The following is a 25,874-nucleotide window of genomic DNA, read 5'->3' on the forward strand; positions in this document are numbered from 1 at the left end:
GGGGCAACTGATCCTAGCCTAAGGATAGGCCATCAATGTTAAAATCCAGACAACTCCTTTAAATGCATTATACTTGCAATAAGAAAGCCAACCTTCTATTTCTTCATTCTCCTAGGTTATGGAGTTACTTGTTCATTTAAATAAAAGGATAAAGAGTCGGTCAAAAATACAGTTGCCTGTGGAGACCCTTTTAGTCCAGTACCAAGACCCAGCTGCTGTCTCTTTTGTTACGGTGGGTATATACAGAGGGTTTGTTGTGAGAATTAAAGGGATTGTATGGTTATAACCAAATTATGTCACTCCATTTAGTTTTTTGGGGCGATAGTAGGGCAAAGAACATTTTGACAATTTTTTCATCATCTGCAAAGTACCGTAATTGCATTTATTACCATTGTACATAAACCACAAATCTGCAAGCAGACAAAACAGATTGGGACAACTACAATATAGATTATGGCTACAGGAGCTTTTAAGACATCCTATTCTAAATCTATGAAAATGTAATATGGAGTTGGTCCCCATTTTGCCTTCCTCTTTTCTGGAAGGCTTTGTACAAGATTTTGAAGTGTATCTGTTGAAAGTTTTACCGCTTCATCCAGTAGAGCCTTTGTGAGGTCAGGCACTAATTTTGGACAAGAGGGCCTGGCTCATTGTTGTTCTAATTCATCCCAAATCGGTACTGATTGGCTGAGGACATATATAAGGCTGTCAAGTTAAGGTCAGGAGCCCCTCGGCCAGTCCGTGCTTTGTGGTCTGTGTGAATCTAGCCTAACTTTACGTGGTCTGCAATTCATGGTTGAGTTGCTGCATTTTCTAAACGATTCCACTTTTCAACAAAGCCACTTATAGTTGATCATGGAATATTTAGGAGGGAAGAAATTTCTTGAACGGACTTGTTACAACGGTGACATCCTATTACAAGACAACTCTCAAATTCAGAGAGCGCTTTAGAACTACCCATTCTATTCTAAATGTTAATAAAGGCAGACTGCAGGGCTACGGGCTGGATGGAAATACCAGTGGCAGTGGAACTGATTTAAGAACCTGAATTCAATGATTGAGGTGCTTCCCAACATTATTCTTCATACACATGAATCTCTGCTAACCCCATTAAGATGAATGAAAGGTTTTTGCAATAAATCTACTACATGTGAATAAATCCTTACACCCTCTGCAGTCTGAGTATTCTTTCCCTTTCATTCCATCTGTTTCACTCCAAATTGCAATAACTAAGATAGACTTTTTCCTGCCCTCTTATATGCTATAATTGATCCCACACTGTACTTTACTTTCCTTGTGAGTGCTGTGTTGAAAGGCATAATAAACTACAATACAGAAGTAAAAAAAAAAGAGACCTTATTCTTCTTACCCATTTGTTTAGGGTGAAAAAACGCACACAATTGATAACCACTTGTACCGACTCCACCCATAAAAATATCACATTATTTAACTCGTACTGTGAACGCTTTAAAAGCAAAAAAGCGTCAGATGTTGTTCCAAAAAAATGGAATACAAAGCAATCAAAAAAATAATGAACCGCACAATGGCATCAATGAAAAATTACAACTCCGCTCCCAAACTCAAGGTATCATACAGCTCTGTCGACAGAAAAGTAAAAGTTATGACTAGTGATGAGCGAGTATGTTTCATTAACCCTTTCGGCGAGCACTCTCGGGTGCTTGCCGAGTATTTTGGCGTGCTCGGCATTCCTTTTATTGTCGCCACGGCTGAAAGTGTCACGGCTGTTAGACGGCTGTGACACATTTAGAGATTGACTGTCGAAGAGTCAGTCGAACAGTTAATGAAACCTACTCGATCATCACTATGACTCATAATATGGCTGCAGGAAAGTGTAAGAAATGCTATATCAATTTGGCATCAGCGTTATCCTACCGTAAAATACTTATGACGTCACACAGGAGCTACGCTTACACTTATTCTAAGTTGACTGGGTCATCCGTAATCATTTTGGGATATCTGGTTGGAACACTACATAGTTCTCATTGGGCAATTCTTTTAATGAAATGTGGAAAGAGCAGTGACAACTTTTTTTTCTTTTCTAAAAATTTAGTAGGTTTATCATTTCTAAATAGAATTGAACAAATGATGCATTGAGTCTCGTGAAAGGCATATTATATTGTAGATTTACAGGCTAACAAAGATTTGTTTGCACATATTTTCTTTTAGAACTTTACAATAATCTACATAAAAATGGGATACCCTCGTCTGCCGATGGAGAAGCAGTGTGAACTAGCACCAAGTCTCCTAACTGCTATGGAGGGCAAACCTCAACCTCAGCAAGACAGGTAAGTTAGGTTTAAGTCCTGCTTGTCTACTTCTATCATCTTGTGTAACGTTACAGAATCAGAAGCTCAGTAATAAATTCTTATTATCAGAATATTAGAGAACCTCTCTGTTCATCAGCAAACTACAAGACATTATGTAGTCTCCAGTCTTAAGGCCGCCATTTACAGGGTAAAGTTTTGCATATTTTAGCCATTTACAGGAGCCTGCAATTATTTGACGACTCGGTATAATATTAGAGGATCCTCAAAGGTGAATTTACCCTATTAAATACTATTAGTTTGTTGTTGATTATAATTTAATATTGTATTATCAAATCTTATTTTTTATAAAATGAAAAGTTTGCACAGCAGATTTCCAGATGTTTATAGGAGTTCATACTGATCCTTAGTATATGTAATCAATATCAGATTGGTGGGGTGCAACACCCACCAATCAGCTGTTCTCGGTGCCACCGCCTGCCAGATGTTCTCAGTAACTACACATCCACATCAACTTTGTAGTGGTTGCTGCTGGGTACCGGAGATCTGCCAATATCCAAATGAATAGGCAATGGATCTGCAGTACACAGTTGACCGAGCTATGTAATTCCGCTCCACAACGTAGCATATCCGGCCATCGCTGTAACCAGGAACAACTGTTCGGCAGGGTTGCCAGGTATTGCACTTCCACCAATCTGTTATTGATGAACTATCCTAAGAGTAGGCCATCAATATAAAGTACTGGACAAGCCTATTAGCATTTAAGAGGTTATCTAGTAGTGAGCAAACCCTGTTAGCCGGCATACTGTTACCAGTTTTACATTAAAGTATAGATTATTATGTTGACAATACATTACATATTAGAATTTCTTTGAAATGCTTTCCAGTTTAATACATCTCCTGATACCAGCCCTCTATCATATGAAGTACACAAGTGAATCGTCCAAGTCCACAACAATATTTAACCTTGCAGAAAAACCAAAGACTGTTCAGCTGCTCTTGGATTTTATGTTGGATGTTCTCCTGATGCCTTACGGGTAAAATATTTCTCTATTTGTTGTGTTTTAAACATAAAGATTATCTTTTACCCATTGGACTAATTGATTCTTCTTTTTACTAAATTCTTGATTTTCCTAGATTTGTGTTGAATGAACCCCAGAATCGCCAGAGTGCCCCATCAGGTCAAGGCTCCTCATCAGGAGGGACAGGTGGCGTGGGAATCCCTCAGCCTCCACCTGGCTTAAGCTTTTATGCAGCAAAGCGAGTTGTGGGAGACAATCCATGGACAGCAGAGCAACTAGAACAGGTACTTCAAGTTACCTCTACACATATTGTTTAGGAATGTGTCATGTACATGTACACAGACTGAACCAATATGGCACAATTTGGGTATAATACTGGTACTTGATCTTAAATTTCTTTACTCAGGCCTGCATATTTTCATCAGTATACATCACTTTTTTGTGCAACCTGAGCCTCAAATAGTTGCAACTTGGGCAAAAACTTACCAAAGTTCCCAGTTGGCACGAAACTTGAACTTTTTTTTTTTACATTGGGCTCGCCAAATGTTTAAAAGTAGTACCGGAAATAAGCTTGGACAATAACGTTGAGACAGATTTATTAAGCCAGAAAATGGTGCAAATTTTGGCACAAATCTACACCTGCTCTTAGCAGGCGTAGATTTGTTTTCTGATTTCGGGGCTATCCAGAATTCACCAATTTTATTTATATTTATTAAAGAGGTTGTCCGGTCTACCAATGAAAGTCTGCAGACACGCTGTGACTTTTGAATCCTTACAGTATGCGCACTGCACGCTCTCAGGATTTCTCTGGTGTTGCCGGTGAGAATGTGCAGTCTCGTGACCACAAGTATGTGATTTGCATGCATGCGGTCATGTGCAGACTAGATGTTCGCTGCCTCACTCAATACACTTGTATTGACGAGGCCGATTATTTCTAGTCGGCACGTGTATGGAAACCACACACTTGCGGTCATGTGATCGCCCGCTCTCACCGCCAACACCGGAGGATCCTGATAGCGTACGGTGTGCATGCTGTAAGGATTTAGAAGTGTTCGGTTATATAGAGTGACATAGAGGTCATATAGAGTGACTGCAGTCTTTTCATCAGAATACCGGAACCGGACAACCCTTTTTAAGATGTCCATGCTTACAACATGTTATTATCATCAATGACATGTAAATGCATGAATGGATATTCCAATCTATGAATAACATATCTTACTACAGAGAGGATCACAGTATCTTGTCCCAATGCTTTTGTATGTGTTCGTATATATCCTTCCTTAGAGGGGTGATCCCAGAATATATATTTTTTTTTTTGCCAAACTCACTGTAGTTGAATAACCTCTTTATAGTATAAGCGATCAAACTATCACCGGTGTAATTCCCATAAATGGACTAAAAAATATTTAAAAAAAAATAAAGAAAAAGCATTGTAAAAATATGTATATAAAGGTTCAAGTCACACACCTTTTCCCCCTTTAAAAATAAAGAAAGGAAAAAAAATAAACATGTTTGGTAATGCTGCATTCATAAAAGTCCAATCTATTAAAATATGGGTTAATTAACCTGATCGATAAATGCCATAAAGAGAAAAAAAAATCAAAACACCAGAGTTGTTTGGGATTTTTGGTCACCTCGCCTCCCTAAAAGAAAAAAAATTAATAATAAGCAATCAAAGTATTGTATGTTCACAAAACCAGTATATAAACATAATCTCACTGTGAAAAAACAAGCCCTCACTCAGCACCATGAACAGAAAAGCAAAAATGTTTCAGGCCTCAGAAAATGGTGATACAAAGAAAAAAAATGTTTTTGCAATGTTCTGAATTTTTTTTTTCATCACTTCAGTAGAAAAAAAAAAATTGATGCATGTTTGATATCACCATAATCATACTAATATGGACAATCATGTTTCCAGGTACTTTTTACCACACAATGAACGCCGTAAATACAAAACCCAAAAAACAATGATGGAATTGAATTTTTTTTTTAACCATTTCATTACAGTTGGAATTTTTTTCCTGTGTTTCTGTGCAATATAAGGTAAACTGAATACTAGAAAAATCCAGCTCACCATTGTAGAATCCAGGTGCAATTCGGAGCACGGACCTAGTCTCTGACCAGAAGCAGCAAGTGAAGACAAAGAACAGAACAAGTCCAGCTCTTTTATTTTACAAAAAAGTGAGTTTTGTCCTCACTCCTTAAATAAATGAAGACTGCTTGTTCGTAGAGCTAGACTTGTCCTCTTCTTTGTCTTCAAAATGAATGGTGCAATTCAAAACTACAACTTGTCCTGCAACAAAAAACAGGCCCTCACGGAGAAATTAAAAAGTCACGGCTCTTAAAAGAAAGTGAGGAAAAAACAAAAGTGCAGACGCGAAGAATTCCCTGGTTCTTGAAGGGTTAATGTATACTCTTTTTACTGGATGGTGCAGTGTTGTATTCAGTTGGTATCATGACTTTGATTGGTATAACAGAATACAAATCAAGGAAAGAGAAGGGTGGGCACATGTGTATTTCCAGGTGTTGCAATGGATGGATGATCTAATAATGGTGATTGATATGTTTGGCTTTAATCCTGCTACTGGTGATGTAAGTTACCGTTCTGTTCCTGCAGTGCAAGCTTGGGATAGTGAAGTTTGTAGAGGCAGAACAGGTGCCGGAGCTGGAAGCGGTTATCCATCTAGTCATCGCCTCCAGTGACACCAGGCATAGTGTGGCCACTGCTGCGGATCTGGAGCTGAAGAGTAAGCAGAGGTGAGATGCAAACAGCAAAGTGTCTCCTCGGAACCTCCTCCCTCCTGGGTCTCCATCCATGAACTTGCACTTGGATATTTGTTATGCACTTCCCTTATATTCTGAATGCTTGTTAACCAAAGGTGAACCTTTTGTATATATATTAACATTTTTTTGTGTTAGTTAATTTAATCTTCTTTATTTTGAAGCTTAATTGATTGGAACGATCCAGCCATTATCAGCAAAATGTACAAAGTTTATCTGGGAGACATACCTCTTAAAACAAAGGAGGTAAGTAATCATTTATAGTATAACACATTAAGCACTGAAAGTAGTTTCTTCTCAATCACACTATTTTACTACATGGTATTTGAAGTGCCCTTGTTTCACCCCAGCCCATTTACCTTTTTTTTTATTTGCACTTTAGTTTTTTACTTTTTTGCACCTTTTTTTTCCCTTGTGTCCTTTTGAAAGCCAGTACTTATATTTTTCCTTCCACATAGCCATGAGGGCTTGTTTTTGTGTGAGAAGTTGTAATTTTGAAAAACACTATTCATCTTACCATACAACTGGATAATAGGGGGCACCATCCTATACAAAGGGATCATCCTGCACCATACCAGACCAACTACATGAAAATAAAGAGAAGTAGTATGCAAAAAGGAATCATCTAAAATAATGAATGTTTATTGTACATGAAACCAAAGACAATGGTTTCAATAAATACTTTTTGGAGCTAAATAAAGTGATTTGAAAAAAGAAATGTGGGACATTGCTTTAACCCTTGGATTACCATCAGACCTGGGGTGAGTATATTGGTTAATTTAAATGATTAAATAATGTGTCTGTTGTATTTCAAATAAAGGTTTTTGTCTGTGTTTATTTAACTCCTTTTACTTTACTTTAATTAGGTTTGGTAATGAAAGGGTCTGATTGACACCTTGTCATCACCAAACAAAGGAGCTAGGTGTCAGCTATTCCCATACACCCAATCTCATTAGCATTTCCATTCATGTAATTTCTGAGGCAGCTGAGAGCTGCTATTTTTAGCCTAGGAAGGTGCCATTCGGCAAACATGTTCCCTGGCTAATAATAACATCTCACAGCTGTTTCATTAACCACTATGTCCGATCAGCAACAAGCAGCATTTTGGACGCAGCGTATTTCTGCTCTTCCAAAACACTGTGTTCTAAATGCCGCACTTTTGTTTTCTGTATATGTGAATCCACCGCATATGACAGTTCAGTCTGTCAAAATCTGCAGCGGAGACTAGTGTGTCCGCTACAGAAATTGACATGCTGCGGGTGAGTTTGGGTACGTGGCCACAATCAGGAGCTGCTGCAGGTTTGAAGCTGCGTGTTTATGCAGCGTCAAACCCGCAGCGTCCAGATGTTACAGCATAGTGGATGGGATCTCTAGAAATCCCATCCCACTATGCATGCATCTGAGGCTGTGGATCACCTGCAGACACTGACATGAAGCGCGTCTTTCAGGACCGCAGCATGTCAAATTACTAACCCTGTAGTAAGGTTTACGATACTTTATTCTGGCCATGTCTTTTATTGAAAAAGCATTTTATTGAAATAAAATGACACCCGGTTTTAATAATTTTTTATTATACTGCCAATCCCCGAAGCCCTCGATCTTCAACAACCATATCCCTCACCTGTCTGCCGTCACGACGTAATCCAGATTGTCCCACGGCGATCCGGGTCACTTCTACAGCAGCCACATCAATCACTGATTTGTCTGCTGTAGAAGACAGCACTGTACACTGACAGGAGTGTAGCTGATCATCCCCGGTGACCTCAGCATCAGTGATACGTGGGAACATTCTCACGAATGTTCCCACGCAGCATCGGTGCCGTAAAGTGAGGTCCCGGAGCTCTCAGCTGATCTCCAGCTGTGAACTCGCGTGACCTCAGTCCCGGCAGCAGCGATATACACTGTCGGAAGTGAGCGCTCTCCCGTCAGTGTACCGCCGGGTGAGCAGGATGCCGGGGGACATCGCGGGGACGCCGGACAGGTGAGCATAGGTGTTTTTTTACTTTTTTTTTTTACACAGCGTGCACAGCCTCGGGTGAGGAGACTACTGCTCCCCTCAGCCGTGCCGCTCTCACTGTTATCAGTGAGAGCGGCGGTCGGATGATGGGAGAAGAAGTCTTCCCCAGCCGACCCGGTTACCACTCTATGTGCGTTTTTGCAGCATATTTGACCCATTGACTAGTCAAATACGCAGCTAACAACCGCAGCAAATCCGCAAATATATTTATACCTGCGGGTTTGCTGCGGTTCAATTAAAGTCAATGGGCAGCAAACACTGCAGAAACTCTACATAGAATGGACATGCTGCATATTTAAACGCAATAACAATCCGGAGCGGAAAATTCTGCATCATGTGCAGCACATCAGGATTGTCATTGCAATAGCTGGCAGATGCATTACATAGTGTTTTTGATGCATTTCTGCTCGGAAAAAAGTGTGCACTTAACCTAAAAGACACTTTTTTTTTTTTTTTGCAAAAGCAAGTTTTTGCGTCACCATATTTTTTTACCATAGCTATAATTTTTTGATATTTCTGCCTACAGAGTCATGTGAGGGCTTGTTTTTTTGCAGGACGAGTTGATCTTTTTACTAACATATTTTTATCGCTTTCTATTCTGATGTTTGGGAGGCTTTTACACAATAAAAACTATTTTATAGAAAAAATAATTGTTATTGCATCGCTATATTCTGAGAGTTATAGCTTTTTTATTTCTCTGCTGACGGAGCTTGTATTGCAGGTTTTTTTTTGCAGGTTAAGATGGCGTTTTCAGAGATACCATTTATATTTACATTCGACTTTTTGATCGTGTTTTATTCCACTTTTTTTAGTATGATGAAAAAGCAAAGTTTTTTTTTTGTGGTGTTCACTGAAGGGGTTAGCTAGTGTTGCAGATTTATAGATCAAGTCCTTCTGGACCTGTTTATTTTTTATTTTACATAAAGATACATATTTACATATTTTATGAGTTTATTTTTTATTTTTTTATTTTGTGATTTTATTTTTATTTTAAATTCAAAGTTTTATTGGTTTTAAATGTAATTTCTGTAAACCATTCTTCTAAGGATAGAGCGTCTGCAGCCTACCAATGACATGGGATGACCGATTTTTGTGTTTTTTTTATATATATATATTATATTATATATATATATATATATATATATATATATATATTTTCAAAAAATAATTTTTTAATTAGTCCCTCTATGGGACTTTAACTTTTATTATACTAAACCTATAAAAGAAAGATGGAGAACGCGTAAATAAATAATAAAAATATAATTCTTTATTAAATACAAAAGTACAGATAATTAATATAGACAATACATATCACATTTTGTAAGAAAAAGGGTTCCTATTTGGGTGACAATACACCTACCATCTCCACAAGTATTTATGTAGTGATAGCCTGATCTATATTTCTTAACACTTGATCCTGGAGAACACACAGAACCAAACCAGGATAAAATAATGGCTATCAGTATACTATGATTTAATAACTAGATCTACTACATTGCATTATTATGTATACATTATACATATATAAATATATTTTATATATATACTGTGCACTAGCACTGCAATGCATTATGCCTGTCAGTATTACACTGACAGAAGCCTCTTAGGCCATGCTCCTGGCATGGTCTAAACAGGCCACCATAGCTGGCAGACCCGGGGGTCGGGTTGCCATGATGACTATCAGGCCCTCGCGATGATGCAGCTGGGTTGCTGATCAGATGGGTGATGGAGCCCCCTCCCTCTCCTAGCCGCCTGAATGTTTCATTATATATCGATTGCGGCATTTAGGGGGTTAAACAGCCTGAGGCAGTTCGGGCACTGCTACTGGCTGTGACAGCCAGGGCTCAGCTATTGCATAAGCTGAGCTCCTGGTGGCGATGGTGTTGGCACAGCTCCTGTGCCAGGCATGATTTCCATGATGTGCCTATATGTCATTGGTCAAAAACCCTTACTCAACCATAACGTATTGGTACATTAAATGTCATGAAGGTGTTAGAAGGGGTTAAATACTGCTGTTAGGGAGTGACAGTGGCATTTGAGGACTTAGCTGGAGTGGGCAGTTGATTGCTGTGTAACACACTCATCATTTGCTAGCAATAATGCATGCTCAGTTCTTGAGTCTGCATCAAAGACAGGCCCCCAAAATATGATGTAACAGTTCGTCTCATGTCGGGAAGTAGTTATTCTCAAGGTAATTAAAATAACACTGTTGTTGTTTTTGTTGTTGTTGTTATTAATTATTATTGTTAATATTATTATTTAAAGGGAAATCTATTAAAGCCAGAACTAAAAAGAGATCCTGTCAGTACTCGTGTTAAACTAAAAATTGTCCCCCATCTCCTGAGATCAAGATTGGCAGCGGAATTATTTCCTGCTAATATACAGGTATTTTGTTTATTTCACACTATCTGCACAAATGATGTATATTCCTTTTGTATAGATTAGTGTGCTCTGTTCTGTAGTCTAATCTTGCTGCATTCCTGATATGTACACCAAAATATGAAGCAAATAATTAACTAAATGGCCAAAAGTTAAAATTGCAAATACTTTATTAAATACATGAAACAATAAATATATAAAACATGTTAAGAAAATGGGGGGGAGGGGTCACAGATGGAAAAAAAATTGGGTGGATGAATTTGGACATAAGAATATGCATAAAGGCAGTGACTACATATTTTTGCATATAACACAACAAGTAGAGATATCAAAGTAAAAATCAGTGGTATTTAAAGAAAGTGCTTGTGCATACTGATAGAAAGCAATGAATTAACCCTGGACTTTGTCACCCTGGACGAAGCACTCTGGTGCGAAACGCGCATCGGGTGAGGTGGGTGCCTGGACTCTACATCCCATAAGGTAATACTCTAACACTTGTTGCTTTGCTATTATGTTGTATACATATCTTACAGGTGATGTTTGAAATGGTGTTTTAGTGACTATTATATATTGACTAACATTTATGGTGTGCTTATCTTGAGTGTGGCTATATGAAGTGATTAATTAATACACTTCTGACCATAGGATTGACTAGCATTTATTATCTACTTAAATTGCACACTATATATTAATTAATTTATTAATTCATTGCTTTCTATCAGTATGCTCAATCACTTTCTTTAAATACCATTGATTTTTACTGTGATATGTCTACTTGTTGTGTTATGAAAAAAATATGTAGTCATTGCCTTTATGCATATTCTTATGTCCAGGTTCATCCACCCAAATTTTTTTGTCATGTGTGGTGGTCCCCCCGCCCCTTTCTTAACTTGTTTTTATTTTTTGTTTCATGTATTTAATAAAGTATTTGCAATTTTAACTTTTGGGCATTTAGTTAATTATTTGTTGGTGTCCATATTTTTAACTGGCCTACAGAATTTAATGATATATAAATGTATATTGCATTCCTGAGATGTCAATGCCTTGTCTTATTTGTGCTACATTATTGCAGGTTGTCTATGATGGGCTTTTTGGTGGAAACACAAATGCAAAATTAAGATTGCTGTCACTGCAATTTGTGCACCATATCTGTGGAGTGTAAGTATCAGGAATGACTGAATACTTTTATTTTTCTGAAGAATGAGTGACAAATTGCTTAGAGTTTGTCTGGGCAAAGTTAAAATTTTACCTTTGGCTTGGTATGTTAAAAAAAAAAAAAAAGAATGAATGAATCTACACACGCCTACCTGCACTTATCGGGATCCAGCACATGTCGCTGCGTGGTCTTAATTTACACTGGCAGGAAGTAATCTGCATTCAAAACGGCAGCCGGGACCTGTGTTTGGCTGCAGCGGTCAGGTGACTTCCGCAGCATATCATCAGCCACACCCTGGGCATGTTATCATTAGTCTTTGGTTTGTCTTGCTCTATTTGAAGACCCAATACACATTAGATAGCTGTCAGCCAAACAATCATTCTCTAGTCCAGATCCAGTGTTCTCTATGAGAGAGCCGCTGCCAGGCTTCTGGCAGCGGCTTATCTCTATGCAGTACAAAAGGGTCAGCCACTGAAATTCAACTGGCTGGATCCTTCTTTCCACAAGCTTCATTTGTTGGCGGAAGTTGTGAGGCCACCAAAATGGTCAGGTTTAGTAATCTTTTATCTAGTTTGTATAGGCGCCTTAAACCAACAGTCACCCAAAATCTCCTGTCATTTTCATATATAATTGCCTGTGTCTATTGAAAACGGGAAGGTGGCAAGGCCAGAGGTGTGCTTCTTTTTACTGCAGCACTCCCCATTAATACTGTAAGGCAAGATAAAATCCAGTTCAAATCATTATGTAGAAACTGACAATGACATGCACACTAGGCAAATGATTCCTTGATATTTGTGATCCGATGTCTTATTCCAGAGAAATCCATGTTTTTCTTCATATGTAATGGAGCTGTTCAGGTCTATGGGCCGTACATAGATCTCCTTGAGAGTGTGCCTCCAGAGCTGATTTTGAATGATGGGGTCGTTACCAGTGTGAGACATGCAGATCAGGAGAGCAGACTGTCAGTTGTTACATGGCTCACACTGGTAATGCCTCATTTTATTTAAAATAAGCTTTGTATGCTTATTTTCAGGAAGATCTATGTCTGGCCCATAGATCTTAACAGCTCTTTTACATATGAAGAAAAAATGTGTATCTCTCTTGAATAAGACATTGGATCTCAGATATCAAGGTATCATTTTACTCAAGTTTCTGTACCCATATAAATGGCTTAGAAGGATTGATACTACTGACAGATTCACTTTAAAAAGCATCCTTTTTGGTCTGAATGTAAAACATTATAGAATTGTATAGTCATTATTAAAGGCTCCCTGAATATTAATTGGATACTTAATGAGGTTAATTATCAAATGCATTAGTATCTGAAGTAATTGTCATTTATTTTGCTTTCTAACAGTTGCCCGGATGCTAAAATGAAGCCTTTAGGTCCAATGCTGTTGAATGGGCTTACAAAGCTGATTAATGAATACAAAGAGGTAAGGATTCTATATTTCTTTAAATCTCGGATCCAATCCAATATTGTGAGTAAAATATTAGCTTAGACACTACTTTTGAACCTCAGCGGAAATCTGTGTCTTTGGCTAACGATAATCTAATGTGTTTGCCTACCGGAAAGCAAATTCAGAATTCTGTTCATTTACTGTTACCAAAAAACAGTGCATTATTGGATCACGTCAGCCAAATGGATGTTGATAAAGGGATGCTGGTTCACAAGGACAAATGGAAACATTTTGACTATGAGGGAAGGACATCCATGATTATGCTATTTTAATTTGACCATATTTTTTCATTTTAATCTTCTGGTCTTATACTTTACTCACTATTCTTGGGCTTAGTTTCAGAGATTTTTTTTTAGAGAATTTGCACATATCAAGTACTTTTCATGCTATACCATATATAGTTTTTGTTGAGTCGTGTAGAGTAAAGGTACATGCCAAAGAAATGAACAAAAGAGCCCTGATTTTTCTGATCATTTTAAAGACTGAAATTATTAATGGAAGATCATTTATTTTCATTAAAATACTGAACAATAGCATTATTGGATTTTTGTTATCCTAGCACATTGATCTATGGTGTTACTGTGTCTGATATTTCTTTATTCATGCTTTGATTTGCTTCTCATGTTGAATGTCTGGATAAAATGTAAAAGGCCCTTTTGGGGTGGAAATATATGTTTTTACAGTTTTTGTTTCCTAATTCTGTCAAGGATCCGAAGTTGCTTTCCATGGCTTATTCAGCTGTTGGCAAACTTTCAGGGTATGTTTACTACGACAATCCTGTCTGATAAATTTCCCAGGTTCTGTACTTTCATTCTATTGAATTTTTGCTCTACTTTATTTCTATCTAGCCGGATGCCTCAGCTTTTCACAAAGGATCTTGCCTTAGTCCAGCAGTTTTTTGAAGCCATGAGGAAGGTGAGAAGATTCTAGTGTGCCCCATAATAGCAGATTTTTGTGTGTGTGTGTGTGTGATGACCATACAGTAGAAAGTTGGTGGAAACATAGCCGGACACGTAAACAGAGCGAGTGCTATATTTTAAAGAAGTCCGCTGGGAATAAAGAAAAAAAATAGCTAAAGGAAATGTCATTATAAATAAATTCCTTAATACTTTTAATTAGCAGATCACAATTGTTTTGTCTAGGAAGATAATCACTTTAGAATTAAATTGTCTGCTGTCTTGTTACATGACAGAAACCTGTCGTAGAATGTTAGAACAGGTGCCTGTGAACATTGGGCAGTAGAAGCTCCGACCCCTCCCTTCATGTGTAGAAGGACATACTCTCAGTGTATATTGTGATCTAATACTGGAAATACCAGGAGTGCTGAAGTAAGGAGAGGCTGCTCACACTGCTGACCACACCCTGTCTATATGATCTAATCCTGGAGACACCAGGGGTGATGAGGTAAGAAGAGGCCACTCACACTGCTATCCACACCCTGTTTTTCTGATCTAATACTGGAGATACCAGTGGTGTGAGGTAAGAAGAGGCTGCTAACACTGCTGTCTTCCTTGTATATATGAATTAATATTGGATACACCAAGAGTGCTGAGGTAAGAAGAGGCTACTCATACTGTAGTCCACCTTGTCTATATGATCTAATACTGAAGATACCAAGAGTGGTGAGGTAAGATGAGGCTGCTGACACTGCTGTCCACCCTATCTATTTGATCCAGTACTGGAGATACCGTGAGTGCGGAGTTAAGAACAGGTTGCTCACACTGCTGTCTACCCTGTCTATATGATCTAATAGTGGAGATACCAGGAGTGCTGCAGTAAGAGGCTACTCACCTGCTGCCCACCTGGTTTTTCTAATTTGATGCTGGGGATACCAAGGGTGCTGAAATAAGAATAGGATTCTCACACTGCTGTCCACCATGTCTGAGTGACAGTGCATGGTATTGGTAATTTCCTATCGCACATGATCACAGGCATCCGTCCTCTAACATTCTAGGACAGGTTTTTGTCAGTGTAACCCGGCAGCAGCCATTTTAACTCTAATGATTACCTCTCTAAACAAAAACATTGTGATCTGTTAATTAAAAGTATTTTGAAACTCATTTATTTGTTTGTAATTTCCTTTAGTTATTTATTCGTTTTTCTTGGAGGGAACCTGTCACCATGAAAATGCAGTCCAATCTGCAGGCCGCATGTTGTATATTAGGGGGAGCTGAGTAGACTGATGTATAGTTTTTGAGAAGATTCAGTATAACCTATGTATTAATCATTTAAACCTCTGCTTTCTCTGGGCTTTTCAGTCTAGTGGGTGGTTTTACCTGTAACTGACAGCTTTCTTTGTATTAGTGTGCATACAGAAATAGCTGTCAATCACTAATAGGACTGCCCATTGGACAAAAATGGCATAAAGAACAGAGGTGTAACCCCTTCACGACATATGACGTAAACTTACGTCGTATGTCGTGTCCCTGACTTTCATGCAGGCTTGCACGCTGAGCTCACATCTTTCCCCGAACATGATGGCTGATTTACCCGCCGCGCTCACACGAGCGTATAACACAGTGGAGTATTTCCTATGTTTTATCGCATAGCACTCAGCCCAGTGTTATTCTATGGGGCAGTGCAGATCTGCTCATTTTTTCTCACACTGATTCAGCATTAGAAAACAATTGCAGCATGCTGCAAGACTCTGCTCACACGCTCACATACAAGTCTATGGGTGCGTGTGAAACATCGGACTGCACTCAGATGTCACCTGAGTGCAGTGCGATTACCTTACACAGACAATGGAGGAGATTAAGAAATTACTTTCTCCGTCTGCTCCACACTAGTGTTGAGCGAGTATGTTCTATTAACCCTTTCGCCGAGTATGCTCGGGCCGAGCTCCGAGTATTTACAGCTGCTCGGTGATATGGTTGAATCGCTCCGTGTGCATGATTTGCAACTGTTTGACAGCTTTATTACATGTGAGGAATGTCTATTTCTTACACATTCCTCACATGTAATAAAACTGTCAAACAGTTGCAAATCATGCACACGGAGCGATTCAACCATATCACCGAGCAGCTATAAATACTCGGAGCTCGGCCCGAGCATACTCGGACAGAACATACTCGCTCAACCCTACTTCACACCTGTGCTGTGACTCTCATGCTAGAGAATCGGAGCACAGAGCACGGACACTCGGATCAATCTCTGACAGAGTTTGATTTGAGAGTATTTGCATAATCAGACCAATTCTTTCACATGAGAGAATTGACAGTCGTGTGACCCCGGTCTTATACTCTCACAAAACTAAGTATCAATCTACTCGGCTCCCCCTGCTCTATAATGTGATGCCCGCTGATTGGGCTGCATTTTAAAGGTAACAGATTCCCTAAAAGAATCGCCACAAAAGTAATCATAGCAGGTTTTTTAGCTGTTTCGCCAAGTTTCAGTTAAAACCCTTATTATTATATAAGTGACTTGACAATGGATTTCAATAATTTCAGAAAACATTACCGGGTATATCCAGGACTTTATGTAAACACAAAATAATGTACCTGAGCACAGGTAATTGCAACTTACTGCCTGTTGTGCCTGGCGCCGTTCTTCCCCCGACACGGAGTGGTCACAGACTGCTCCTGCCGGGGATTCTGTTGACGCGACAGGGCAGGACTTCTGCCGTCATTCTGATTGACAGCTGGCTCCCCCAGTTGGGCATCGGGGATCCAGCTATCAATCAGAATGGCCTGGATATCCTCTTTACTTTAAAAGCATGGACAATAAAATAAGCCAATAACCATTTTTTTTCATTTTAAGGTACATTTTTTGCAAATTAATTTTATTTTTATTATTTCTAAAATAACTTTTTTTTTTTCAAATAATATTTGTTCTTTAGATTCTGGATGGTAGCGTTCACTATTCTACAACCATGGTAGCTATGTGCATGGGTTGAATTTACGTGGAAGGGAGATTGGGTGGATGGTTGGTTGACTGACTGTTTTAGATCATCAGTATGCATGACCATGAATGTCATAAAAAGTTTATCCAGCTCTATAAAATTGATGGTCTGTTCTTAGGATAAGACCATTGGTGTCCTATAATTGGAGATCCAATTGTTGGCACCCATGCTAATCAGCCTATTGAGGAGGCTGCAAGTGCCACCTCCTTTTCTTAGTATCATTCAGTTGATAGAGATTATTCAGCCAGGAATAGTCACTACCACATGTCTTGAGCCATATCTGGTAAAGATACAAGTGCTTCTCACTAAATTAAATTAACTTTTTGATGATATTCTATTTCAGTTCTTCAATGCAAAAATTGAAACTCATATATTATATAGAGTCATTAGAAACATTACAAACGGTGATTTATTTAAATTATTTCTATTAATTTTGATGATTATGGCTTACAGGCAATGAAAACACAACAGTCATTATCTCAGTAAATTAGAATACTTTATAACACCAGCTTGGAGAATGATTTTAAAATCCAAAATGTTGGCCTACTGAAATGTATGTTCAGTTAAATGCCCTCAATACTTGGTCGGGGCTCCTTTTGCATCAATTACTGCATCAATGCGGCGTGGCATGGAGGCGATCAGCCTGTGGCACTGCTGAGGTGTTATGGAAGCCCAGGTTGCTTTGATAGCAGCCTTCAGCTCGTCTTCATTGTTGGGTCTGGTGTCTCTCATCTTCCTCTTGACAATACCCCATAGATTCTCTATGGGGTTAAGGTCAGGCGAGTTTTCTGGCCAATCAAGCACAGTAATACTGTTGTTTGTAAACCAGGTATTGGTACTTTTGGCAGTGTGAACAGGTGCCAAGTCCTCCTGGAGAATGAAATTTCCATCTCCAAAAAGCTTGTCGGCAGAGGGAAGCATGAAGTGCTCTAAAATTTCCTGGTAGACGGCAGTGCTGACTTTGGTCTTGATAAAACACAGTGGACCTACACCAGCAGATGACATGGCTCCCCAAACCATCACTGATTGTGGAAACTTCACACTAGACCTCAAGCAGCTTGGATTGTGTGCCTCTCCACTCTCTACCTCCAGTCTCTGGGACCTTGATTTCCAAATGAAATGCAAAATTTACTTTCATCTGAAAACTACACCTTGGACCACTGAGCAACAGTCCAGGTCTTTTTCTCCTTGGCCCAGGTAAGACGCTTCTGGTGTTGTCTATTGGTCATGAGTGGCTTGACACAAGGAATGCGACACTTGTAGACCATGTCCTGGATACATCTGTGTGTGGTGGCTCTTGAAGCAATGACTCCAGCAGCAGTCCACTCCTTGTGAATCTCCCCCAAATTTTTGAATGGTCTTTTCTTAACAATCCGTTCAAGGCTGTGGTTATCCCGGTTGCTTGTGCACCTTTTCTACCACACTTTTTCCTTCCACTCAACTTTCCATTAATATGCTTGGATACAGCACTCTGTGAACAGCCAGCTTCTTTAGCAATGACCTTTTGTGGCTTACCCTCCTTGTGGAGTGTGTCAATGACTGCCTTCTGGACATCTGTCAAGTCAGCAGTCTTCTCCATGATTGTGTAGCCTACTGAAACAGATTAAGGGACCTTTTTACACGCTTAGGAAGCCTTTGCAGGTATTTTTTGTTAATTATTCTAATTTACTGAGATAATGACTTTTGTGTTTTCATTGGTTGTAAGCGATAATCATCAACATTAACAGAAATAAACACTTAGATCAATTAGATCTACTTAGATTATATAGAGTCATTACAAATAGATCACTCTGTTTGTAATGACTCTATATAATATATGAGTTTCACTTTTTTGATTGAAGAACTGAGCTAAATTAACTTTTTGATCATATTCTAATTTAGTGAGAAGCACTTGTATATGGAAGGCTGTGCTTGCTGGAGCGCCTTGGCCTTTTCAGTAGGCTGCTCAGCAGTTGTACTGAAAGACTGACTCCTACCATTCTAATAATGATGCTAAGGATAAGCTAGCAATTTTAAAGTGCTGGGAAACACTTTTAGTAGCTTGCGGACACAGAGTGATTTAGATCATGTACAGGTAGTGCATGAATATATATGACAAAATGTGAGATTTTAGGTGCTAACCCAACAACACAATTCAATGTTCAGCTGATCATCATTATTCAATAAACCACAAGGCACCTGACCTGCAGGCTGTGAGGACATCAAAAGTATAGGGCAATCCACCACACAGAAACACTGGATTGAAAGTGGATTTCATTCTACACTTATTATGTAAAACCTATACACGTGGTGAAAATAGTTGGTACCCCTCGTTTAATGAAAGAAAAACCCACAATGGTCACAGAAATAACTTGAATCTGACAAAAGTAATAAATTAAAAATCTAGGAAAATGAACAAATGAAAGTCAGACATTGCTTTTCAACCCTGCTTCCACAGAATTTAAAACATAAATAAACTCATGAAATAGGCCTAGACAGAAATGATGGTACCCCTGAAAAATAATGTGACAAAAGGGATGTTCTTTAATCAAGTTATGTCCACTAATTAGCATCACAGGTGTCTACAATCTTGTAATCAGTCAGTGGGCCTGTATATAGGGCTACAGATACTCACTGTGCTGTTTGGTGACATGGTGTGTACCACACTCAACATGGACCAGAGGAAGCAAAGCAAAGAGTTGTCTCAGGAGATTAGAAAGAAAATTATAGACAAGCGTGTTAAAGGTAAAGGTTATAAGACCATCTCCAAGCAGCTTGATGTTCCTGTGATACAGTTGCACATATTATTCAGAAATTTAAGATCCATGGGACTGTAGCCAACCTCCCTGTACGTGGCCGCAGGAGAAAAATTGATGACAAATAAAGAGGCGGATAATACGAATGGTAACAAAAGAGCCCAGGAAAACTTCTAAAGAGATTAAAGGTGAACTTCAAGCTCAAGGAACATCAGTGTCAGATCGCACCATCCATCGTTGTTTGATCCAAAGTGGACTTCTTGGGAGACAACCAAGGAGAACACCATTGTTGAAAAAAAATCATAAAAAAGCCAGACTGGAATTTGCCAAACTACATGTTGACAAGCCACAAAGCTTCTGGGAGAATGTCCTATGGACAGATGAGACAAAAATGGAAGTTTTTGGCAAGGCACATGAGCTCTATGTTCACAGATGGAAAAATGAAGCTTATCAAGAAAAGAACACTATCCCTACTGTGAAACATGGAGGAGGCTCTGTTATGTCCTGGGGCTGCTTCTTCGCTGCATCTGACACAGGGTGTCTTGAATCTGTGCAGGGTACAATGAAATCTCAAGACTATCAAGGGATTCTAGAGAGAAATGTGCTGCCCAGTGTCAGAAAGCTTGGTCTCAGTCGCAGGTCATGAGTCTTGCAACAGGATAATGACCCAGAACACACAGCTAAAAACACCCAATAATGGCTGAGAGGAACACATTGGACTATTCTGAAGTGGCCTTCTATGAGCCCTGACCAAAATCCTATTGAGCATCTTTGGAAAGAGCTGAAACATGCCATCTGGAAAAGGCAACCTTCAAACACGAGACAACTGGAGCAGTTTGCTCATGAGGAGTGGGCCAAAATACCTGTCGAGAGGTGCAGAAGTCTCATTGACAGTTACAGGAATCGTTTGATCGCAGTGATTGCCTCAAAAGGTTGTTCAACAAAATATTAAGTTAAGGGTACCATCATTTCTGTCCAGGCCTATTTCATCAGTTTAATTTTTTTTTAAATTCTGTGGAAGCAGAAAAGCAATGTCTGACTTTCATTTGTTCATTTTCATAGATTTTTAATTTATTATTACTTTTGTCAGATTCAAGTTATTTCTGTGACCATTGTGGGTTTTTCTTTCATTAAACGAGGGGTACCAACAATTTTGACCACGTGTGTACATCCAGAAATTGTATCTGTGATCTAGTCTTCTACGTACAAATGTGAAGTAACTCCTAGAAGTGATGAAGTTGTTTTCTTGTTATCAGTTCTTCCCAATTTTCCAATTGTGGCAGTTCAGGATTCCTGTTGCTCTTTAGATTTATATCAGTGAGGCTGGAATTATACATGCATTTCAGTGTATCTGTTTAAACCATATTTAGAACCAAATGTAAGGCTGTGTGCACACGATGCGGATTTACTGCGTTTCCACAGCAAAAACACATTAAAAACTATTGTTAAGTTGTCTGCCATGTTTCCCAATGATAATCCACATGTGCTGTGCACATGCTGCGGAAATTTCCGCTGCGGATTATCATTGTGGAAAAATCTGCAGCACAACTATTTCTTGTGCTTAATCGCGCCGAAATCGCTGCCATTGACTTGCATTGAACCGCATAACGTCAGCATGTATAAATGCGGATGTTATTCGGTTCAATGCGCGGATGGTACCTGGGTCTGGAGAAGAGGAGACTCTGCTCCAGACCCGGGAACCATTGGTAAAAAAGGAATTAAAACGTAAAAAATAAAAAAAAAAACCATTATACTTGCCTCTCCAGTGGCGTCCTCGGCATCCCGCGGTGTGCTGAAAAGACCTGCAGTGACGTTATTTAGTCATGTGATGGTCAGCGGTTGTGTGATCTGTCAGCTGACTAAATGACGTCAACGCAGGTCCTTTCAGCACACCGCGGGACGCCGAGGACAGAGGACGCCACCGGAGAGGTAAGTATAATCTTTTTTTTATTTTTTACCTTTTAATTCTTTTTTTTACTATTGATGCTGCATTTAAAGCAGCATAAGTTGGTCACACAGTATAAATCCATGCCAGTTGCATGGATTTATATTGTGTAACTAACTTGTCAAGCACTTTTCCAAGTGATGCTCAAAATCGCTTGGAAAAGCGCTTGAAAAAATGCTTCTCCTTGGCAGAAAAAACGCATGTAAAATCCGCATGCGTTTTTTTTTCTGCCAGGGAGAGGCAGAAACGCTCAGGAAAAATCCGCATCAATTCAGCATCGTGGGTACATAGCCTAAGAGTGGATATAACAGAAAGGAAACAATGTATAAATTATTAAATCCATACTTTGTACTTTTCCTTCCATTTGGATCCAATTCTGACTTTCTAAAAAGTGCATAAAATCAGGGCTGTGGAGTATGTAAGCCAAACCTCCGACTCCTCAATTTCCCTTACACCAACTCCGACTCCACGACGCCGACTCCCACATATATTGCTTATATTTAAATAGATAAAGTCATAGAGGGATAGATAGATAGATAGATAGATAGATAGATGGAGGGATGGATAGATAGATAGTGGGATAGATGGAAGAATAGATAGATTAATAGAGGGATGGATAGGTAAATAGAGGGATGGAGAGCTAGATAGATACAGGGATGGATGGATGGATGGATAAATATATGGATAGATAGATGATGGATAGATGAAGGAATAGATGAAAGGATGGATAGATAGATAAGATAAGATAGATAAAGTCATGGATAGATAGATAGTGGGATTGATGGAGGAATAGATAGATTAATAGAGGGATGGATAGGTAAATGGATGGATAGATAGATAGATAGATACAGGGATAGATAGATGATAGATAGCCATATGGAGGGATAGCTGGAGGGATACATGAAAGGATGGATGGATAGATAGAGGGATAAATGAATGGATAGATGAACGGATAGATAGATGAATACATGGAGGGATAGATAGAGTGTGATAGACAGATGACAGCTACAGACAGCAAATAGTACATTGCACATATCGCACATATACTTCACATATTGTACAGAGAGCACATAATAATCACCTACAATATTAGCATTAGTTTCCTTCCTGTGACAGAGATGAGCAGTGGTACTTTCACTTTCTCACTTTCTCCAGCTCGGGGCCCAGGAATCGGATCCTGTGCAGGGCAGGCACCCCTCCCCCTCCTCTCTCTGGTGAAGACAGGACAGAGGAGGGGAGATTGCCCCCTGCAGTCTGGAGCCGGTGCAGGACGGGAGCACTGCAGCATACAAGTGAGTTTTGATAGGTGTCCCCTGCCCCCCGCTGGCTATGGCCATGAGTCACACACAGCGTTTTTGCGGATCCGTTTTTTGCAGTAAAATGCAGTGACTCTGGGCATCCCAGCAAAGTCAATTGGTTTCAAGATATGACATTCAGACACATCGTTTTGTGAGGATCCGTTTTTGGGCTCAAAAACGGATCCTCACAAAGAATGAGCATGTCAGTTTGTGCGGCGTTTTTCTAATCTGCTTTTGCTATTGAAAACATTATCTATGAGCTCAAAAACCTTTCAGGTGATGCGTTGTTTAAAAAGCTGATCTGCTTTTGCAGCTCAAAAACGTATCCTCAAAAAACGCAGCAAAAACGCTGTGTGTGAATGTAGCCTTAGGTCAGGAATAGAACAGCCATTTATAGGACATTTCATAACTTTCCCAAATTCCTATGAAAAAATATTCAGCACATTCTGCATTGAACTACTGTACCCAATTTACTATATTTTAGGAGTCGGTCCATTTTATACCGACTCCGACTCCACCGAAATGAGCACCGACTCAGACTCCACGACTCCAACTCCACAGCCCTGCATAAAATACTGCATGTGTGATGTAAGCCTAATAATGCTTTCATCATTTTATAATGAACAGTTATGCAATTTACTTTGTGTTTCAAATCGCTGCCGTTTTCAAGATCTCTTCTTGCAGTCAATGACTGAAAAAATGCTTGTAAAAGTTGATTCACACCACCGTTTTTATATTTAGTTTTTGCATTACTTTTTTCTCTTCCATTTCAGAAGCTGAAAAACTGAATGCAACTGATCAGTTGTAAATATCTCAGTAATGTCAGTGGGTGGGTTGTGTCTGCTCGGCTCTATTCTGTAATTAGATATTGACGAAACATAATGACAGTCCATTTAATAAGTCAATTCAGCCTATCCGGACTTGACAACATCCCTTTGCATTGCTGTCCTTGCTCCTTTATAAGTCTAATGCCAATGTGAGTAGACTTTTACAAAAAGTCCATTTTACATCTGGGACTGTCTGGTGCTGATTGTGGGTACAGATGGTGAGGAATTAAAGGGGTTTTCCCACAAAGTACATTTTAATCAATAGATCTTGAAATAAAAAGAAGTTCCACAATTGAATGTGTTAAAAAAAATGTTCCTGTGCTGAGATAATCTTATACTTGTGCCCCTGCTGTGTAATGGCTGTGTCTGACTGTGCAGGGACATAGTCTGATCATACTACAGCTCCTGGGCAGGGGAGGACGCAAAATAGTATACACACAGGATAGCAAGGATCTTAGCTGATTCTGTCTGTGAGGTAAAACATTTCCCTATATTTTACCTCACAGAAAGCAGCAGCTGCAATCCCATATCCTGCCTATATACTCTTTTGCTTCTGACCCTTGCCCAGACCTGTGGTATGTGCCGACCATGAACTAGAGCAGCTTTGCACGGTCAGACACAGCCATTACACAGTACATAGCACATTTATAAGATTATTTTAGCACAAGAACATTTTTTTAATACATCCAATTGTGGAACTTAAAAAATTAGAAAAGTGCATAACTCTTCAATTACCAATATAATAACTGTACGTATTACTACCTTGATGGGCATCTGCCACCCGGGTTTTGTTACCACACCTGCGAACAGTATAATGTACGGGCAGAGACCCCGATTCTAGCGATGTGTCATTCATTTTACTGGATGCTGCAGTTTTCATTAAAAACAGTTTTATCTGCTGCAGATTTAGCAGTTCCCAGAATGCTGACTCTGTACAACACCGCCCACATCACTGATTGGCAGCTTTCTGTGTACACTGAGAATATGCAGAAAGCTGTCAATTGGTGGTGTGGGAGTGGTAGAACTACCTGGCAGCAATTTTACTAGTCCTCTACATTGGGTAGCCCAGTAAGTGACACATCGCTGGAAAAAGAGTCTCTGCCTCTACATTATGCTGCTTTCAGATTACGTAGCAAAAACTTGGTTACAGATTCCCTTTAAAAATCCCTAACTACTTATGGCTGAGAACTAGACAATACTTTACTTTTTTTGTGTGTGACATTTACATCTGTCAGCATGTAAATATCCTATTCTAACAGCATGGAGTACTCTTCCTACTTGGACTAACTTGGTAGTGCAGGTAAAAATGATTATGCATTTTATTTTTGAAGTTATTTGCAAATTTTTATAGTATTTGTGCACTGCCTGGCCAATATCAAGTATTTATACAAGTGCAAATTATCTATAGTTGCTTGATGTGTTTTGTATTTATATTAAACTTATCTAATAAAACAATGCCATATAACTATTAGGGCGCAGTCAGATGTCCATTCAAATCGGTCCAAGATCAGACCGCAATGCACGGACTGTCCGCTGTTCTCCTATTATAGCTGTGCAATCATTTTCTGAAACTCTACCATATATGTATGACCGAAAGAAGCACACCCTGGCTCTGCTAGCAGAGGAGCGATAATGTTTCCATATCTTGTTTATGGACAGGTTGCAATCAGACAGAAACGTGAGGAATTATACTTGTAAATTATGTAACTTTTATAATTAAAAAATAATTCTGTTCTGTAACTGGAATCACCCTTTGAAGCATTTTACCTCTTGTGAGGCTTATTATGTAACTTTTACAGACCGGATTATAACGTTAATATTCTAGTTTCTTTTTCACCTGTAGGAAGATATGGATGTCAGGCTCTCAATTCAAGAAGCCTTGTCAATGATGGTTGGGGCCTACACAAACCTAGAAGGCGCTCAACTGACCCTCATGGAAGCTCTTGTAGGATCATACTTAGTAAAGGTAAAATGATACATTTTAAACAACCCATATTAATGGGTTGTCCAGTGAGGATAAGTTAACACCTAGGTACAGGATAAGTTATAACTTACACATTGTTGT

The 25,874-nt window shown here is 39.1% G+C and overlaps 1 protein-coding gene across 1 annotated transcript in view; it reads left to right on the forward strand.

The window, feature by feature from the left end:
* ECPAS (Ecm29 proteasome adaptor and scaffold) overlaps positions 1–25,874 on the forward strand; it is a 144,277-nt gene that overhangs the window by 27,967 nt on the left and 90,436 nt on the right. The window contains exons 3-14 of the mRNA XM_073663999.1: positions 116–232; positions 2,188–2,306; positions 3,173–3,322; positions 3,423–3,591; positions 5,928–6,067; positions 6,256–6,337; positions 10,374–10,493; positions 11,560–11,645; positions 13,001–13,079; positions 13,811–13,860; positions 13,952–14,018; positions 25,653–25,775. Of these exons, the coding sequence (XP_073520100.1) occupies positions 116–232; positions 2,188–2,306; positions 3,173–3,322; positions 3,423–3,591; positions 5,928–6,067; positions 6,256–6,337; positions 10,374–10,493; positions 11,560–11,645; positions 13,001–13,079; positions 13,811–13,860; positions 13,952–14,018; positions 25,653–25,775 (1,302 nt within the window). The remainder of the gene's footprint in view (positions 1–115; positions 233–2,187; positions 2,307–3,172; positions 3,323–3,422; positions 3,592–5,927; positions 6,068–6,255; positions 6,338–10,373; positions 10,494–11,559; positions 11,646–13,000; positions 13,080–13,810; positions 13,861–13,951; positions 14,019–25,652; positions 25,776–25,874) is intronic.

This window comes from Phyllobates terribilis, unplaced genomic scaffold (assembly GCF_046119375.1).
Source record: "Phyllobates terribilis strain yellow unplaced genomic scaffold, ASM4611937v1 Scaffold_1__5_contigs__length_1240528914, whole genome shotgun sequence".
Lineage (NCBI taxonomy): Eukaryota > Metazoa > Chordata > Amphibia > Anura > Dendrobatidae > Phyllobates > Phyllobates terribilis.